General features: G+C 47.8%; 2 protein-coding genes and 1 pseudogene across 4 annotated transcripts; all 3 read left to right on the forward strand.

The window, feature by feature from the left end:
• Positions 1 to 7,041: 7,041 nt before the first annotated feature.
• LOC124678041 (NDR1/HIN1-like protein 12) lies at positions 7,042 to 8,196 on the forward strand. The gene is made up of 2 exons (XM_047213981.1): positions 7,042 to 7,358; positions 7,449 to 8,196. The coding sequence occupies exons 1-2, from the start codon at positions 7,149 to 7,151 to the stop codon at positions 7,899 to 7,901; spliced, it is 663 nt and encodes a 220-aa protein (XP_047069937.1). The 5' UTR covers positions 7,042 to 7,148; the 3' UTR covers positions 7,902 to 8,196.
• A 3,349-nt stretch (positions 8,197 to 11,545) lies between these two features.
• Positions 11,546 to 16,189, forward strand: LOC124672178 (annotated as a pseudogene).
• Positions 16,190 to 16,448: 259 nt separating this feature from the next.
• Positions 16,449 to 19,832, forward strand: LOC124676147. Of its 3 annotated transcripts, none has more exons than XM_047212221.1 (8): positions 16,449 to 16,569; positions 16,680 to 18,313; positions 18,788 to 18,841; positions 18,909 to 18,983; positions 19,043 to 19,108; positions 19,296 to 19,360; positions 19,442 to 19,605; positions 19,703 to 19,832. In XM_047212221.1, the coding sequence occupies exons 2-7, from the start codon at positions 18,308 to 18,310 to the stop codon at positions 19,503 to 19,505; spliced, it is 330 nt and encodes a 109-aa protein (XP_047068177.1). In that variant the 5' UTR covers positions 16,449 to 16,569; positions 16,680 to 18,307; the 3' UTR covers positions 19,506 to 19,605; positions 19,703 to 19,832. The 3 variants fall into 3 exon arrangements, 2 of the variants coding, with proteins under 2 accessions (XP_047068177.1, XP_047068178.1); XM_047212222.1 differs by lacking the exon at positions 16,449 to 16,569 and having other exon boundaries at positions 16,585 to 17,337; positions 18,248 to 18,313; XR_006993542.1 differs by lacking the exons at positions 16,449 to 16,569; positions 19,296 to 19,360 and having other exon boundaries at positions 16,585 to 18,841; positions 18,909 to 19,108.
• Positions 19,833 to 20,057: the final 225 nt, after the last annotated feature.

Raw genomic sequence — 20,057 nt, forward strand, 5'->3', positions numbered from 1 at the left:
AGCACTAGACTAAAATCCCGTGTGTCCTCGAGAACGTTTGGTCATTATAAGTAAACAAACCGGCTTGTCCTTTGTGCTAAAAAGGATTGGGCCACTCGCTGCAATTATTTCTCTCGCATTTTACTTACTCGTACTTTATTTATCTCGTTACATCAAAACCCCCGAATATTTGTCTGTGAGCATTTACAGTGAAACCTTCATCGAAACTGCTTGTCAACATCTTCTGCTCCTCGTTGGGATCGACATTCTTACTTATCGAAGATACTACGATACACCCCCTATACTTGTGGGTCATCAAGTTCCCGCAGCGACGGTGCAGTTCCCGCAGAGGCGCAGCGACGCGTCTCGTCGCGCCTAGCTCTGCGTGCCGGTGTTAATGAGCGCCACCGCTCCCCCGCCTCCCTCCGGCCTATAAAAAGGGTCGTCTCTCATCGTCCCTCTCACACACAAACCCTAGCGCCTCTCTCCCCAACCCTAGCCGCCACCATCTCAACAAGAGACGACGCCATGTATGGTAGAGGCGGAGGCCGAGCTCGCGGCCGTGGTCGTGGCCGCGGCAGAGCGTCACGCTCGCCGTCGCCTGCCACGCCGTCGTCTTCACCGTCGGAGATGGACGTGGAGCCGGGCGTGCTGTTCGAGTTCGTCCTCGTCCTCAAGGGCGACCCACGCGGCATCCAGAGGCTGCCGGACTCCTTCACCGAGCACGTCGCCAGCGACGACTGCCCGCGCACGATGCATCTGCGGGAGGCTGCATGCGGCTACTACCGGTGGATCGTCGACGTGATCTACGACACGCGCGGCAAGATGTACCTCAACATCGGCTGGGAGAAGTTCGCGCGCCACCACAGCCTCGAAGCCGGCTTCATCCTCCTGTTCTCCTACTTCGGCGACAGGGACATGAGCGTCAAGATCTTCGACGAGACGCGCTGCCGCCGGGACTACCACGGCGACAGCACCGTTTTTTGGAGGACGACTGATGATGAAGAGTGTTGTTTCTTCGCAGCGAATACGTGCACGGAAGTTTCTGGATGTTCGCCTCATCGATAGAACCAACAAGGGTACCATCCTCCCGCTGGATTTTCCAGTTTGGGTGACTGGGTGTGCCCTCGAGTGTTCTTTCTTAGCAGCGAACACAGGAAACCTTCGATGCACGGCCTAGTTAGGTTTAGTTTTTTTGCAAAATTTTATATTTGTGTCCACCACGGTTCAAACTATGTATTAGTTTGTGGAAAACCATGTTCCAAACTGTATCTTCCTGTAAACCACGTTCCCAATTATGTATTAGTTCGTGGAAATTGAAATAAAAATACCAAAAGGAAGTATTTTTAATGTTTGGGGCGGTGTTTGGAGGACGCGGCTGGGGAACGACGTCCCCCAAACGTGCCATGAACAAAACACGACTCCTAAACGCTCAATCCGATGCGGTTTGGGAGACGCTTTGGGGAACGCAACTGGAAATGCTCTAACATCTGAACTTGGATGTTGGATGTGGAGCATTGTGCCTTATCATTCTGTCCAGTCTTATTTAGGAACTAGCTGACATTCAGTTCCATCTTAAACAATTGTTATGCCTGATTACTTCAGAGTGATTTGGTGCGTCACTAACCAGGACGGATCTACATGGAAATGTTTACTTCCAGGGTAAGTTAAAAGGGACACCGCCCTGGTGCGGCAGCTTCCTTTTGGTGCCCGCCTTTTGTCTCACTTTTTATGGAAGAGATAGACGAGGCATTTCCCTACTTCTTTTCGGCGCATGACATTTACCAAGCGAATTCTGCCTTTCTCGCAAAGATGCGGCCTCTCACGGCCATGGTGGTTCAGAAGTGAATCTAGCGATCCGAAAGCGCCCCCCTCCACAGCTTTTGCTTCAACGTCTTTCTATCCGAAAACCAAAATTCGAAAGGAAATATAATAAGTGCGCCGTATGCACTGCTATGCGACAACGTTATCCAACAGGCATTCTGCTTGTTTCCATTTATTGATTTCCTTGACTACAGCTTTTGATCTACATAAGTATATTATTCATCGATGCCGATCAAAGGAAAAGGGAAAAGGGGATACATTAAACATTTATTGATTTCCTTAACCTCAACTTTTGAGCGACAGAAGCATATTCATCGATGCCGATCAAAGGGCATGCGATTTGAAAAGGGAAAAGGGGATACATTAGAGAATGAGAGACGACAAGAAGGGATTTCTGGTCCCGAGCTTCAGTGCTCCATTTTTTTTGAATTCAAAAACAAAAGGACAAGTTATAAGAAATTGAAAAACATTTTTGGTTGTACCCGATGAAGTGTCCTAGAAAACTTTAAAAATTCTTTGTATTTTAAATACACAAATGTAAAAATATATGAATATAAGTATAATGAATCGTTTCAAAAAAAGTATAATGAATGGTGCTTATTTTCAGAACTCTATAACTTATCTGATTTCTCATGTATGTGTAGATATTTAAATAATTTACCGTTGCAAATTTTCATGTTTGTCGGATACACCTTCCATTCAATAGTTCTTGTCGTGGTTTCAGTTCAAACTTCAGTTAAAATCACAACAAGAATTATGGAACGGAGGAAGTACATCAATGACTACACCTAATTTTAATTTGTAAGCGCCTAGTGCTCGACCAATTGCGAAATTACAGCACCCCGCCGTGATCAACCGAGCAGGTTTTTATTTGTATCACATTTATTAAGTAGGTCTTTTTTACAAAGGGGATGAAAGAATGCAATTGCAAAATAAAATTGCAAATTACAAATATAACGCAATTACACATCCATATGCAATTGTACATCTATGAGAAACAATATCCATAGATTTTTCTAGTGAACAAATACAACACGCATATAAATGCGAAGATGCATTTAAATTACACACATGTATACAATTGCACACATAAATGCAATAGCACATCTTTATATAATTTCATTAAAAAGGGGGGTCGGTTGTCAATTGCAGACATCACTTTAAAAAGGGCATCGGTTCCCAGTTGTAGATATATGTGCAATTGCCCATACACATGCGATTGCACTTAAAAAACTGCCATGAGTTTTCTATTGCAGATATATGCGATTGCAGGAATAGAGAACATAAAAACTCCTACGAAAAATCTCAAAAATATGAGAAAACAAAAGCCTAATAATGTATCCACACACCTAGGTGAAAAAATGGATGAAATAAAGACGAGTAAAAATACAAGCAAACCTCCCCTAAACATTATCTTACTCCAACGACTCAACATAAAAATAAAAATAAACCCTACAAGCTACAATTAGGGATGACACCCACATGTATGGCTAGGGGTCGAGCCACCCCATATCCATAACCGTTACTCTCAGTCTTACCCGTCACCCATATCCATATCCGTCAATGGGTATAAACTTTTCCCATACTCGTCACCTAGCAGGGTAAATAGGTACGCGCACATAAAAATATATGCGCTTATAACACAGCAAATTAACCAAAAATAGTCGTGAATAATAGCATGTAACCATAATTTATAAAAACAAAACATTATAAACATCATAATTATGAACAAGAACATATTATAAACAAAACACATTCTCATAAACGATAATACTTGCCCGTAAACAACAACCCATCAGGATGTGAATTACGATGCACACAGGCCCACGGAAGAAGAGTTCGACGCAAGAAGAAAAATGAAAGGAAAAAAACTTGATCGAGACCTAACGTAACCAAGAATTTAGCAAAGCGTATTATTTTCAGATTTTTTGAAACCAGAAATATTATTTTCTGATAATTTGCTAATAAAGGAGCACTGTAGCTCGGGATTTAAAGAGACTTCTCGGAGAGACGACGATGATCTGTCATGTCTTTGATCCTTCTATAATTATAAGTTTTGATAGAATTAGTTAGGTAAGGGGGCTGGGCAAGGTCGCGTGGTTGTTTAAAACACGGGCACATGGTGCCATAGGGCCGGTGGGGGTAGGGGTGGGGGAGATAATGAACGGAGGGAGGGCGCCGGCCGAACGCACGCTCCACGCCGGAACGTTGCCCGGCGCCACGCGCGTTTGTTTCAGCCGATTCGGGGAGTTTCTTGCCGTGTTGCGTGAGGCGACGTGGGAACCGTCGTCGACGCTCGCGTTTGTGCTACGCGCCACCAACCGCTCCCACTACGTGCGCGCGTCCACCGGCCCCGGCCATGGGAGAGATGATCGGAATTATTGTGTGCCGCGCTGTTCAAGGTAGCAGTGGGATGGGGGGAGAAGGTAGGGATAGGAGAAATCTCGATCCGAAGATTTCTCTGGCGCTGTGCCGATTGCCGAGCCGGATCTGGCCCGTCCCCGCCATGCGTGCGACCGACCATGCTAGCGTTCATGCCATTAGGGCATCCCTGGCGCGATCTAAAATGGAGTCTGATTTATTGGATCGGATTCTATCCGTTTGGATTATATGCCACATATATAAATTGGGCCGCGGTTCGGCTTGGCAGACCAGTGGCTCCAGCGGGGCGATCCATTCGTTCCGCGCTGGTTATTTTGACCTGTTTGCAACAAAGAATATAAATTTAAATGAAAACTATAAAAACGTGAAATTTTGAAAAAAATATCATTCATTCAATGGAAACTATAAAAAGTCTACCTCATGGTTATTGGCATTCTTCTTCAGCCACACCGACATCTTTATTAAAGGTGTTGGCGGCAGCGGTTGGCTCGCTTCTGGCAATGGCGTTGGTCGTGGGAGTAGGGAGAATTGACTAGCGGGTCTAGTATTACTAGCCCTAGCCATCAATGTCCAATGTTGGCGTCGGAGTTGAGCCAGCGGTGAGTAGTGAAGCAACGACGGCATTGCGTTCCGGCAGCCCAAGCTCGAGCCATCATCGAGCCGCCTCTTCCTCCATTTCCTCAGGAAGCAGCCAAGCCGCCTCCTCCGAAGTTTGTCAAGGAGGAGCCGGAGGCGGGGGAAGAATGCACAATTTGCTCCACATGACCAGGGAGGAGACAGGAAAGTGACATGAGGGGGCCAACTGCATGTAAAATTTCTTCAAGGGAGCCATATAGCTAAATTTACATGAAATTACATGTAAAATCAGCATATTAGCAAGGGGGTTTTCACAAAAACTTCCACCATGAGGGGGTCCATGACCCTAGCCAGCCCCCTGCTGGCTTTGTCCCTACCGACGACTCAAATGATACGGCCGAGTTCCTCGACCTGAACCCGACGCTCCGCGGGTCGTTTGACATCCCTCCAGCAGCGATGAGCGGCTTCGGCTAGGCATCTCTGGCGTGGGAGAATGGACGCATCATCGACCTTGTCGTCGACGACGACTTCTTCGACCAGATTAGGATTTAGTTTTAGTTTTTATCGATTTATGTTCAAATTTATTAGATATGTCTATAATTGAATGAAAATCAACATCTTCATTTGAAATGTTTGAATTTAAATCAACTCCTAAAACTTATACGAACACGCACGGGTGAGCCTGTCCCAATAGAAAATTTTAGTGTGCTGACACTAAATAGCACCCATCACGTCTGACTGTATGCCAAAGAAAAATGAAATCAAATGTTTCATGTCTCTCTGTTTATTTACTCGGCCTTTAGCATGAAATGTTCAGCGGAACAGAGGTCAATGATTGACAGAGCAACTGCAAGTCAAACGATGAAATCACATCCTTGGGCGTGCGCATGCGGAACACCAACCTTGATTGTACGAGCGAAGGAATCGGCATCAGCTGATCACCTGAGATTGGAGTGAATCGCAAGCACCAGTGTCCAGAGACTCGTGTACTTGCATCACTTCACTTCACAGCGATCTCAAATTAAGCAGCTGGTGGTGGAACAGATAGTGAGATAGGTAAGTAAGGGCATCTCCAACCGGGTGACCCATCCCGCGCCCGCGCGTCCGGATGGGTCGAAACGGACAAAACCGCGGCCCAGCGCGCGGACCCATCCCTAAAACGGATGGCCGCGGCGTCCGGGACGACCCAAACCCGGCCCAAATCTTGGACGAGTTTGCGTGGCCGCGGACGCGAAAGGCTGGTCGCTCGCGTCCTCCCTTGTCCGCCCCTGGCCCGCCTGTCTGCCTCCCAAAACAGAAAACACTCCACTGTACTCCCAAAACCTAGAGATGGCCGACGAAGCGACTGCCGCAGCCACCGCCACCGCCACCGCCACCGCCACCACCGCCACCATCGGAGAGGAGGCACCCGCGGCCGTTGCCGCTCCTGCCGTGGAGGCGGCTCCTGAACTGGCGGTGGCCGAGCTCCCCGCCGGGCCGCCGACGAAGAAGGCGAAGGCCGACCTCACCCCGGAGCAGAGGAAGCTCGAGAGCAGGAAGAGGGCCGACCGCCGCAGGGCGCTGGACCAACGGAAGAGGGAAACCGCTGCCGAGGTGGAGCGGCAGCGGGCGGCGGAGCAGCTTCTCCAACTCCAGACGGAGGCGAAGAGCACTCTCCTTCAAGAGCAGCAGGCCATGCTATTTTACGGCCACCCAGCGCTCGGCCAGCACATGATCATCCCCGGCACCGGGGCGGCCTCGGTGAGTTAGACAATCTCAATTATAATTTTTATATTTTTCTCAAACTATGGCACATTTTATTTGATTTATCATGGTACATTTGATAATATTTTATGGTATTTGATAATATTTTATGTTTATTATATATTATTCTATGTTTATGAGATATTATTATATATCAAACTGGATCTGTGGCTAGAGGACCTATTTTCCAAAGAAATAGGCCAAATGGCCAAATGGGTGGCCGCTGCGTTGGGCGCACCGCGCGACCCAAACGGACGCGCGGACGCGGGGCGCTGTCCGCGCGTCCGCTCGGGCACGCAAACGACCTAAAACGGACGGTCCAGCGCGTCCGTTTGGGTCGCCGGTTGGAGATGCCCTAAGCTCCATGCCCCCGAGGGCTCAGGAAGAAGCCTAAGAATCTTCGTGGGTTGAGCTGTAGCTTTCGCCACCTCCCCTAACCCCAAAAGAATTAGCCTTTTCAAACATGCGCCACACCACACCACCTCTTTTAATCTACTCGGGACTATTATAAGGGCAGCCACTCCCACTCACATCGATCTTTCCATCGACTCACATGTTCATCAGTCATCACTCATCACACCCACACTCCTTGTAGCTAGCGAGCTCTCACTCTGTGCCAGTAAGCCAGCTGATCAGCCGTCGCCATGAGCAAGGGCAAGGAGCACCACGACTGGATCCTCCGGCGGTGCTGCGGCTCCATCGCCGCCTGCATCCTCACGCTCGCCGTCGTCGTGGGGTTCGTCGTGCTCGTCATCTACCTCGCCCTGCACCCCTCCAAGCCGTCCTTCTACCTCCAGGACATCCAGCTCCGCTCCATCGACCTCGCCGACCCGTCTATCTCCCTGGACGTCCAGGTTAGCCCATCGTCTCGACGTTTTCGGCACATCGTGTCTGAACTTCTGAACAAGCAAGTATTTGCCCCAATTTGTTTGACTGACACACAGGTGACGATCGCGTCCCGGAACCCGAACGACCGCGTGGGCATCTACTACAAGACCCTGCACGCCTTCACCACGTACCGCGACGAGCCGGTCACAATCCCGGTGTCGCTGCCGGCGATCTACCAGGGGCACAAGGACCAGTCGGTGTGGTCGCCGGTGATGTCTGGCGACTCGGTGCCCGTGGCCCCGTACGTGGCGGACGCCATGAAGCAGGACATCGGCGCAGGGTACGTGCTGCTGCACGTCAAGGTGGACGGCCGCGTCAAGTGGAAGGTCGGCAGCTGGGTCTCCGGCGGGTACCACCTCTTCGTCAACTGCCCCGCGCTGCTCTCCGCCACCGGCGGCAACGCCGGCGGCGCCTTCTCCATGAGCGCCGCCACGGCGGGCGGCGGGAGGAACGGGACGACCGTGTCGCTCAAGTTCACGCAGCCCGCGTACTGCACCGTCGACGTGTAGGCTCCCTCGCCGGTATATCGGGGTTCGTTCGTAAGCAGAGCACTGCGACGTTCAGAGGGACGGCCAGTGCGATCATTTGCAAGGAGTAATCTTGTAGAGTAGCAATCACGGTATAGTGTATAATTATCAATTTCCTTTAGCCTGTTTTGAATCTGTGCAGAATAATGCTGCTGCTACTTTATGTATACATGGTATAATTTATCCTTAGTGGGTATCCGTTTTGTTGTTCGACAAACTGAATCTCAAGCACAGCCTACTTGGAAGAATGTACTAAAAGCAGAGTATAGTTTCCCTACCGATTGCATCCTACTGTCTTGCATTCACTGCATTCCACTCGCACAATTACAATACTCCCTCCGATAGAGATTAGAAGACCAGCGCGTATCCCTCCTGCGAGTTCATGTGCCATCGTCTCATCGAGGATGGAGCCTTTTCACAGATGATTCAAGGAAAGAGATATGCAGCATGATTTGAGGTAGGGATGGAGAGTGACAGGCCAACGTACGTACGATTATACGTGCGTATGGAACGGAATTTGGCAGCGCGTCACGTCACGACCGTACACGTACGTGCAGCGACCAGCCGGAAGAGCAACCACTCACTGCCACAGCCTAGCAAGCAAGCAGTAGCAGGCCGGCTGGGGCAGAGATCATTAGGAGGTAGCTGAGCAGAGCAGAGCAGGAGTGGTGGGTTTATTAGCCTGACAAATTAGCCCGCACCGACGCATGATGACAGCTTCATTTCGCACAGCGACGCCCGACCGCGTGGGAAAATCTGAGACCGACGTGCGCATGCGGCGGTCAAGTCCTTCCGCGTTAGGGCCTCTCCAGCGGCGCGACGCAAACGGACACTGAGCGATCGTTTTCGTCCACCGTGACTGAAAATGCGTCTGGGGCCTGCTCCAGCGGGGCGACGCAAAGTGACCGGATCGTCCGCGGAGACGCAAACCTGGCCCAAATATGTGGTAGGTTTGCGTCTCCGCGGACGCTCGGCGGTCGCGCGGAGCGTCCTCCATTTGTTACCCGATCCCGCAAGTCAGGGACAGCGAAATCGACCGCTTCGATTTGCTTCTTTTCCCATTCTTTGCTGCTCTAGTGCGACGCCACCACCCCAACCCCACCCGCCGCCGTCCCGCCACAGCGCCGCAGTAGTCATCGTCGGCTCCGTTCTCGCCGCGCGGGAGAGCAGGATCGTACTCGGGCTTGGCTCCGCCGCGTACCTGCCGGCTGTTTTCGAGCCAAACGCTCCCGGTTGCGCCACCCTTCCGCGCCGCCCACGACCTGTTCGGTCAATTGCGTCGGTAGGTTTCTCACTCGTGTTTTCGGCGCCATTGTGCGCGGCCATTGATCCGCACTTTGTACCCACGCGGATGGACATGTGGCAGATGTTGGACAAGTTCCGCGCGGAGGTCGTCGACTCCTCTTCCGACGAGGAGTCCGATCAGTCGACGCAGACATTGGCAACTACTGCGGCCTCCATGATCCACGAGTTCACCTCAAACCCGGGGCCGGAGCACCAGGGCTCTGTGAAGGGGCGCTCCAAAACTTACCGCGCAACAGAGTGGAAGAGCAGCTCCGGCTCCACAAGGACTACTTCCACCTCACCAATCCGGTGTTCCCGAAAAAATTGTTCCGGCGCCGGTACAGGATGTCAAGGGACCTATTCTTGGTAATTCTACGGGGCGTCAAAAACTACGACCCCTACTTCCAATGCAGACCCGATGCAACAGGTGCGCTAGGCTTCACCTCCTACCAAAAATGCTCCGCGGCTATTCGCATGCTCTCATATGGAATGGCTCCAGATATATTCGATGAGTATCTTCGAATGGGTGAGAGCACCTGCCTTGAGGTCATGTACAGGTTTTGCCGAGCCGTGATTGCCGTGTTCGGAGAGTATTAGTGTAGGGAGCCAACTGTTGAGAATACAAGGCGGCTCCTGTCTATCAACGTGTCTAGAGGGTTCTCAGGAATGATTGGCAGCATAGATTGCATGCACTAGGAGCGGAAAAACTGTCCATTCACTACAACAAGCCTCCCCATATAGCAATGCATAGTTTGCAACGCTTTAAAAATGCGCTGCAAAATATCGATGCAGCTACGGATATTTGCGTTAGTAATCCCATCCGTTGTGAGCTATCCGAGTGGCAATGAATACCATGCGTTGCAGTCTATGCGTTGGAACATACCAATACACAACATGCGCTCGTAACCAGATCACCTTATTAACTCGGTTTTCTGACTAGTGGGCTTGGACATAATAAAGCTTAGAAAATAGACCATTGTTGAAAAATAAGCTTGTGCTATATCTTCAATTAATGTTAGTTGTTAAAGTCGGGAGTGGTGTTTTGGAACATGGGTGCATATGCTCCCTATATTTTGAAATACATCTTACACACGTTTTAAATTTCAAAAAAATTGAAACAAAAAATCCGCACGTACATCTTTACGTGCTACGCGCTTACAAAGTTGTTTCATAAAAAATCGACTTATCATGTGACGTGTGTAAAAAAGAGAAAAATCAGTGCTAAAAATAATGCTTTCCACAAGATAAAGTTTCTCCTTTTTACATAGATCACAAAAAATATTGGTTTTTCGTGAAACTTGACAAACATTCATATATTATGAAGATGTACATGTAGAATTTTTTGTCCAAATTTTTCGACATTTCAAAATATGATTTTTTGGTAGAGGGAGCATACGCACCCGGGAGCCGAATTGAATTTCCGCTAAATTTTCATTTATATTAAGAAAAAGTTCGAAGTTTCCTTATCTTGATCTCATTGCCGATCGTGGGATGCATCTAACAAAAAAGACAAACTTTTGGGCTGCAACTACCTTTTATCTGGTTGCTTAGGGTATCAAAGGAGCAAGAAGAATATCTCTCGATCGTGGGCTGCAACTACGTGTCCTTTTTTTTTTGAGGGTAACTACGTGTCCTTGCTAACGACGGAAAACAAGGAAAACAAGGCCGCGATCCGTCTCACATCGTGCCGCCGTGACATCTGCACGCCGCCCAAACCAGACGCCGCCGCCGATCTATCCCCCGCTCGCCCTTCCTTCCTGTCGGCCGCCCCCCCATCCCCCTCCGTCCCTCCCAGACCTGGCCTCCGGTGACCTCCGACGGCAACTGTCTACCAGAAGCAGCGGTTACTTGTCACGACTGACAATACCATTGTATCAGTGTGACAAGAGAGAAAGCACTGGTGTGCTGTTGGGCTGTACAAGTGTGTCGCTAGACAGTAGTTGGACTCGTGTTGTGTGTGTGGGTAGTTGGCGTCGTTATAAGCCGAACCAGGACCTCTGTATTGTTCATCGATGAAATAGAACCTGGAAAGGGAACTCTCTCGTCCTCCGTCTCCTTCCCATCTCCCTGCTTGCTCTCCCCACCTCCACTCTGATTTCTCGTCCGATCTCGCTCAAATCAAGCGGAGGTCGTGACAATTTGGTATCCAGAGCCAGCAATTTCCGCCGATTTTTTTTTCCGTGCTTCGCGCTCTTTAATCTCTCGGTATCGATCCGTAAATCCGTGCGAAAGGTGGGAAATCGCTCCAGCGAATTCCCGCAAAATCCCTAGCCGGTTCGATCTACTTGGAGCGAGTCGCGACGGCGCCTCAGAAAGCTTCGGCGCAGACCACACAAGTACTCATGGCGTTGGCGGAGAGCGAGCGTAACGTGCACACGATGTTGGAGCGGATTTTGCAGCGCCTCGATGATCAAGTCGACCTCGCCAACAAGCGTCACGATGAGCAGTCGGCCTTCAACACCAAAGTCTCTCAGGACCTTCAGGGCGTGCGCAAGCAACTGGAGGTGACAGCGGCGGAAGTGGATGAGGCACGTCGCGGGGGATCGTCCTCGATGCCTACGGCTGGTGTGGGCGTGGGTGCGGTGGCGCCGCGTCTCGCCAACGCCGGGCCCCCACTGATCCCTGCCGCTCCGGGCGCTCCGATCCATCAACCGCAACCTCAACCTCAGACGCACCTGTATGCTGTTCGACACAATGCCGAGCCGAACCAGCATGGGGAGCGCGGCCGCGAGGAGGACACAGGGTATGTGAAGCCGCCTAAACATGACTTTCCTCGGTTTGATGGATATTTGCCAAATCTGTGGGTGGATCGATGTGTGGCCTACTTCGAGCTCTACCGTGTCAAGCCGCAACTCTGGGTGACGACTGCATCGCTGTATGTGGACGGACATGCTGCCTTGTGGCTACAGGCGTTTCGTCAGACACATGTGCAGGTGACTTGGACGCAGTTTTGTCAAGCCGTTGTTGAGGAATTCGGGCCAGATGAATTTGAGGGCCAGATGCATAAGTTGCTTCAGTTGCGCCAGACGGGTACTATCGCAGAGTATCGCCGACAGTTCGAGATCCACATGTACCATCTGCTATCGTTGGATCCATCGTTGAGTAGCAAATTTTTTGTCACTCAGTTTGTCCTGGGGCTCAAGGATGAGACAGAATGGCAGTAAGAATCCAATCTCCAACTAGCATCACGAGAGCAACAGTGTTTGCGAAGATTCAGGAAGAGGAAATGGACAGCTTACGTCCTCGCCATCGTCCTGCTCCAGCGGGACGACCACCACCGCAGCCAGCTCCATTGCATCCACGACCTGCTGCTGTTACGGTTGTGCCCAAGGCAGGGGGCGATGATTTTGTCCGTGAGCGTCAGCTGCGTGACTATAGGCGTGCTAACAATTTGTGTTTCAAATGTGGTGAGAGATATTCACGAGATCATCAATGCAAGCGGCAAGGCGCCCAACTTCTGACCATTCAAGTGGGAGAACATGGTGAATTGTTAAATGAGGAAGCTATTCGAGCACTTGAATTGCTTGATGATCCAGAACCGGCGATTGCTTTGCGGTTGACAGGCACAGTGTTGCATGCTCTCCGCTCAGGCCACTACTGGGACCGAGTCTTCTTCATGCATTCGCTTAACAGCAAAAGTCCAGGAGCAAACAATGTTGATTCTCCTCGACTCAGGTAGCTCACATAGCTTTGTGAGTGCTTCATTTGTTAGACGCTTGCAGTTACCCACGTCCCCCTTACCTCCTGTCCCAGTGAAAGTGGCAAACGGTCAATTTATCATATGTGATAGCATGGTGTCACAACTCGAATGGAGTAGCCAAGGACATAACCTCAAAACTGATCTAAGGGTGTTGGATATTGGTGCTTATGATGCCGTGCTGGGCATGGATTGGTTAGATGAGCATAGCCCAATGAGTTGCCAGTGGCACGAGAAGCATATCTCATTTGACCATGAAGGGCAGTGGATTACTTTGCAAGGCCTGACCGATGCTACAACACCTGCTCCAGCGACGATGGATTTGCACACCTTGCACCAATTGGAGTTGCACAATGAAATCTGGGCAATTGCAGTTCTGGAACAGTTTGTAGAGAGCACTTCGGGCAGCGACATTCCGCAGGAAATTCAGCTTATTCTCACAGAGTACACAGATGTTTTCGCTGAGCCAAAAGGATTGCCACCGCGACGCCAATACGATCACGCGATCGCCTTGGAACCTGATGCTCGACCACCTAATTCTAAGCCCTACCGCTACTCACCTCTGCAGAAAGATGAAATCGAGCGCCAAGTACATGACATGTTGCGCTCTGGAGTAATTACCCATAGCATGAGTCCCTATGCTGCGCCAGTCCTTTTGGTGAAAAAGAAGGACGGGAGTTGGAGGTTTTGCATTGATTTTCGTCGTCTGAATCTGGTGACGATCAAGAACAAATTTCCGTTGCCGATAGTTGATGAGTTATTGGATGAATTGGCGGGAGCTCAATTGTTCTCAAAGCTGGACCTGCGAGCCGGCTATCATCAGATTCGGATGCGCGCTGAGGATGAGGAGAAGACCGCTTTTAAGACGCACCATGGACATTTCCATTTTCGCGTCATGCCGTTCGGATTGACGAACGCGCCGGCGACGTTCCAGTGCCTGATGAACTCCATCTTCGCTGATTACACTCGTAAGTTTGTAATTGTGTTTCTAGATGACATTTTGGTCTATAGCAATACCCTGCAAGAACATGAGCAACACCTTCGTCTTGTGCTTGCACGCTTGCGGCAACATCAACTTTTCGCCAAGGCCTCCAAATGTTCCTTCGCGCAACCAAAAATTGAGTACCTTGGCCATGTCATTTCCAAAGATGGGGTGGCAACAGATCCGGAGAAAACGAAGGCCATGCAGGTGTGGCCTACTCCAACAAATGCCACTGAACTTCGTGGTTTTCTCGGTCTAACCGGCTATTACCGCAAGTTTGTGCCCCGCTATGGGATTGTTGCCAAGCCATTGACGCAGTTGCTAACAAAGAAAGGGTTCCTATGGAACGATCAAGCCCAGCAAGCCTTCGAGCAGTTGAAGTTGGCCATGGTCAATACACCAGTTCTGGCTCTGCCTAATTTCGCGCATCCCTTCACAATTGAGACAGATGCATGCGACACAGGTGTGGGTGCCGTGCTTGCCCAGGAGGGCCATCCAATTGCTTACTTCAGCAAAGCATTGGGCGTCAAGAATCAAAAGCTTTCGACTTACGAGAAAGAGTTTTTGGCTGTCATGATGGCAGTGGATCGCTGGCGACAGTATCTGCAACGTGGTCCGTTCCTTATTCTAACAGATCACAAGAGCCTCTGCAATCTGGGCAATCAACAATTAGACACAGAGCTTCAGCGAAAAGCAATGGCGAAGTTAGTGGGGTTACAGTTCAAGTTTCAGTACAAGCGTGGCGTGGAAAATGGGGCGGCCGATGCTCTCTCTCGTGTTGGTCACTTGCTGTCGGTCAATGCTCTGTCAGTGTGTCAGCCGCTATGGATGCAGGAAGTTGCAAACTCTTATGCAACTGATTCTGAAGCTCAGGCATTGTTAGCCAGGCTTGCTGTGCACAGTCCTGACGAAGATGGATTTGAGCTGCATTGTGGCGTGATCCGTGTGCGTGGTAAGTTGTGGATTGGAGCCAATACTGCTCTACAAACAAAACTCATTAGTGCCTTGCATGATAGCGCGATCGGTGGTCATTCTGGCACTACGGCGACTTACCATCGAGTCAAGAAATTATTCAGTTGGAAGGGTCTGAAAACAGCTGTCGAAAACTTTGTTCGGCAGTGCTCAGTGTGTCAACATACTAAGCATGAGAACTTCAAACCTGCTGGCAAACTGCAACCATTACCAGTTCCAGAAGCCCCCTGGCAAGACATTTCACTTGATTTCATTGAAGGGTTGCCCAAGTCTGATGGTTGTGACTCGATTCTTGTGGTGGTGGATCGTTTCACCAAGTTCGCGCACTTTATACCTCTTCGCCACCCCTTTTCCTCATCTCAAGTGGCAAAGGCACTTTGGGACAACGTGATTAAACTTCATGGCATTCCGTTGACGATTGTCTAAGACAGAGATCGCATTTTTACCAGTCATACATGGCGGGAGATGCTACAAACAGCGGGTACCAAGCTACTCTACTCCACAGCGTATCATCCGCAAACAGATGGCCAGACGGAGCGGGTGAATCAATGCTTGGAGATGTATCTTCGCACCGCCGTCCATGAAACTCCAAGACGGTGGCGGCGATGGTTGCCGGCGGCAGAATTCTGGTACAATTCGAGTTTCCACTCTTCATTGAACTCTTCTCCTTTCAAAGCACTGTATGGGCGTGAGCCAAACTTGGGTGGCATGTTGCAATGGAGCAATCAGGACCTGGGATCTGCGGAGGATTTCGATTGGCAGGCACACACGGCTGTGCTGCGCGCCCAGTTGGGCCACGCTCAAGCTCGCACAAAGAAGAAGGCAGATAAGAACAGAACTGAGCGACAGTTTACTGTGGGAGACCAAGTGTTACTCAAGTTACAGCCATATGCTCAGTCATCCGTGGTAAATCGTCCATGTACTAAACTGGCATACAAGTTCTACGGGCCTTATGCAGTGGAGCAGCGAATTGGAACTGTGGCTTACAAACTGACATTGCCTGAAGAAAGTCGCATACATCCAGTATTCCATGTCTCTCAGCTGAAGCCTTTTGTTCCAAGTTATGCTCCGGTTTTCAGTGAACTGCCAAAACCACCAGACCTTCTGTCAGCAACTACTTCACCGGCTGCAATTCTGGAGCGGCGAATGGTGAAGAAAGGTGATCAGGCACTTGTCCAACTCAGGATTCAGTGGGACTCGCTGCCGGTTGATGCTACAACATGGGAAGATTATGACGTGCTGCGGGCTCGTTTCCCTGACGCTGCAATCTGGGAAGGGTCTCCTTCTGAAGAACGGGGCAATGTCACGACTGACAATACCATTGTATCAGTGTGACAAGAGAGAAAGCACTGGTGTGCTGTTGGGCTGTACAAGTGTGTCGCTAGACAGTAGTTGGACTCGTGTTGTGTGTGTGGGTAGTTGGCGTCGTTATAAGCCGAACCAGGACCTCTGTATTGTTCATCGATGAAATAGAACCTGGAAAGGGAACTCTCTCGTCCTCCGTCTCCTTCCCATCTCCCTGCTTGCTCTCCCCACCTCCACTCTGATTTCTCGTCCGATCTCGCTCAAATCAAGCGGAGGTCGTGACATTACTCAACCCGCCTCGCCCCTTCGCCCCAGACCTGGCGCCCTGGCGGCAGTCGACTAGCAGCGCTGCAGCGACCCAGCGGCTCCACCAGTTGACCCCTCAAGCTGGATCCCTCCCCTGAGTCTTGGTAAGTATATCGTGGTAATCTAGTTAGGAATTTCTCGTTCCAGCACGAGCACTTAGCACAACTCACTCTCAAATTCCTAATTGGGGATTTACTTTATTTTTGAGCTGCAGCTTTGTCCAATTGTTCTGTAAACTAGTTGATTCAATTGAGTGTAAGAGAGTTATCAGTGGTGCTAGAATTTGGAAATTGGACCGAGCATGGGGAAAAAAGGTACCATTGCATCGTACTTCAAAAGATAAGGCTAACCCTTGGAAACAGCCGCAACTTGCCGATGCAAGATAACAGGCGCTGCCTGGCCCTGGCTGCTCACATTTCTTTGCTTTTCTGCCCTGGTGCTCTCCATAATTCGCCTCTCTTATGGTTACAAAAGTGGCGTCCTGCATGATTATTTGTTTCCCCTAGAACATTGTAGAAGTTTGTTTTTTTACAGGAGTACAACACTGAGACCCACCGAGTTATTGTGGAGCTGATTGTTCCTTTTGACTTCTCACCTATAAGGAGGCTAGCTACGAAAATGTTCTAAGGTTTCATTCTGAAGAATGTTCCAAGGAAGGCAAGAGGCTGATTCATATTCCTCCTAAGAAAATAAAATTTTGCTCTATGTATTGCTGGTTCCAGTTCATCGTCAGTTCTACGGTATCTTGTGTATGGTTACCATCAGTGATTATCAGATCATAACCTTATTGGGCTCCTGGTATTTCTACCATGATGGATAAATCACTGCAGTGATAAACTGTACAAAGGGAAAGCGGCTTCAAAAATATTTAGGTCAGTCCAAAGTACCCACTTTAATGAATCTTTTCTCAAGGCTGTATTTGACGTTATAGCTGCAGTCCTCTTTCATCTTGCCATTGTCGAAGAATTTTATCAATCAAGTTGCTTAAAAAATTATACTCTGTTTCTGAAATTAACACGGGTACAATTCTTGTATAGAATGTTGCTTACTAGTTTTATTGTTTTGGACTGTTAGTCAATCGAATCCTTACAAGAAGGATTGGGCAGGTGAGGTCACTTCTTCTACTTAGGTGCTCTCACACATGGAGAAGCTATCTCAACCCCAAGCATTGTGTTTAACTCAGTTTGCCCGTTATAACTTTGAATATGCTTATTTTACTTGCCGACCTATTTCGAGTTGGCTGGAGTTAAACAAAATTTAAGTGCTACACCTTTTTAGCTCTCTTATTATAATCCTTTTGTGCATATATAATAGATTTAAAGTACACAGGTTAGTTAAGGCATCATAGTTAATTTCTACCTAGCTCAAATGCTGGCTTGCTACGACTTATTTCTTGCTCGCTACTATCATTTATCTGTTGCAATGAGAGTTAACCAATTATAACATTAAGTAGTATATTATTTTAAAATTTTACTTACCCCTATTCTGTACCTTCATATTTGGAAATATTCGTATGATTATGTCAAACAGGACGTGCGCGGCAATGAGCACCATCATGATCTAGTTAGATGAGAAAACACTAGTCACGCGAATCTGGAGAACATTAAGATACCAGATAATTGAAACAAACTGTATGATAGCACCGATCAATTAATGATAAATATTTTTCTGAATGGGAGTGAAACTTGTGCCAGTAGTTTTTTCTCTCATTTACATACTACTTCGAATCCGTTTTAATCGACGCGGCTATCAACTAATACATCTCTGGCCCCATCTTCACAGGCAAATGCCAATTTAAGGCAATCTTAGGGAGTATATTTTTATCATCTTCGTGTGGGCCTTATGCTGGTATTTTTCTGTCTTGGAAGAGGAGAAGAAATAGCGTTCTGTATTACAATATTTATTTACAAGGATAATGTCTATTTCGTGTTAAATGTCGCACTACTTCTGTCTTTACTAGTCTCTACACTAACTAGGTCAGTATTTGGCTGTGTTATTGAGCTTAAAACTCCAATAGCCCCATGTTAAAACATTTTTTTGTATTGTGTGTTACATATTATTTTACTACTATAATAAGTTAGCTTTCAGCTATACGACTTCAGGATATACACCTTACTTCACTGGATGATACACGGAATGAAGATATTTTGTCTGTTAGACTATAGTTGGAAAAAATTGAGCAACACATGAAAAACCAAGATGCTAAAATTCTAGAGTTAAATGAGAAGTTGTTGAACTGTGAAAGATAGGTAAATTTAAGAAACTTTGCCATTGTTCAATACATGTACTAATTTTTTTATTGGTCATTGTGTTCTGGGTCAGATATCTACATCCCGAGATGCTCTTGGTATTGCCCAGACAAACTCAAAAAGGAAAGTAAGTATCATTAGATCGGTCAAAGTCATTTACATAAATATATTCATATTTGTTTTTTGATCTGCAGAGAGTATATGGTGATCTTTGTAGTCAACAACTTGGAACTATTGGAAAGGAGAATAAACATCCTGCTACACATAAGGTTTGCACATTTATATCATTATAGTTTTTGCCAATCTTACAATATATGTACTGTCATAGAACAAAGAAACTTTGGTCCAAGATGAAAATGTGCAACCTGGACAAGGAAGTGCTATTGCAGAAAAGGTTAGTGCACTTCTTTACTTTGTGAGTTAACTCTTATGTAGCTGATGTCGCCCTCGTTCATTGTATAGTTATCTTCTTGTCCATGCTTGTTTATTCCATCCATGGTGTCTTTGTAGCACTGAATCTAATTTAAGGATGACATGGTTTATGATTTAGTTTTAATCTAATTAACTACCATATACTATAGGACCTGAACATCAACCCCAACACAATGACACACTTGAACATTGTAAGGTTTCCTCTGCACACATGGTACCTTCTCATTCATCAAGTATGCATTTGAATTCAGTTTTCTTCTTGTATTACCTCTGATATTATGCACCTTCTCATTAGCATGGTGGCAAGAACAGTGGAAGGTGTTAGAATTGGAAATCAATTCGGGACAGTGCGTCGTTGATGCTACATTACAAAAATCCGATGAGTTGATACGACCGCTCAAAAAGGTCAAGATTATTGGTCATGCAGCAGGATTAACAATCGCATGGCCTTCAACCTCTGTATGTCATCCTCTTGTGTAATTTTACCACTCTTAAATTTTTCACCACTTTATTTACTTGGTGATTTTTCTTTACTAATCTTATTTTTTCCTCGTAGATTTTGAAGATAAATTGGTGATGCTTGGTTGAGATGTTGATTGCAAGATGAAGACTGATGCTACTACTGGATAGCTTACATTACTTTTCGTATGTAATTTTAATCGCCAATGTTGGGAAGAGAACATTATATATTTGTATAATTGTATAATAGTGCATGTACCAGCCAGTTCACGTTCTTTGAATCTTTTTCTTTGTTATTGAACACAGTCAAAACATTATATGAAATACTTTTATTTCCTATATTGTGTCTCCTGTGCAATATCTGCATGGATTTAGTGGCCGTTACTTGCTATATGTAAATATTGATCATGGTATGTACCAGCATTTTGAAGTGATGCGGCCTTATGATATGT

This window comes from Lolium rigidum, chromosome 7 (assembly GCF_022539505.1).
Source record: "Lolium rigidum isolate FL_2022 chromosome 7, APGP_CSIRO_Lrig_0.1, whole genome shotgun sequence".
NCBI lineage: Eukaryota > Viridiplantae > Streptophyta > Magnoliopsida > Poales > Poaceae > Lolium > Lolium rigidum.

What these genes read in the sequence shown, in the direction of transcription:
- LOC124678041 (XM_047213981.1), top strand. Translation starts at nt 7,149, where the DNA reads ATGAGCAAGGGCAAGGAGCACCACGACTGGATCCTCCGGCGGTGCTGC. An exon ending in CTATCTCCCTGGACGTCCAG is followed by an intron (nt 7,359 to 7,448) that starts GTTAGCCCATCG and finishes ACTGACACACAG; the next exon opens with GTGACGATCGCGTCCCGGAA.
- LOC124676147 (XM_047212221.1), top strand. An exon ending in AACATCCTGCTACACATAAG is followed by an intron (nt 18,984 to 19,042) that starts GTTTGCACATTT and finishes GTACTGTCATAG; the next exon opens with AACAAAGAAACTTTGGTCCA. An exon ending in GAAGTGCTATTGCAGAAAAG is followed by an intron (nt 19,109 to 19,295) that starts GTTAGTGCACTT and finishes CATATACTATAG; the next exon opens with GACCTGAACATCAACCCCAA.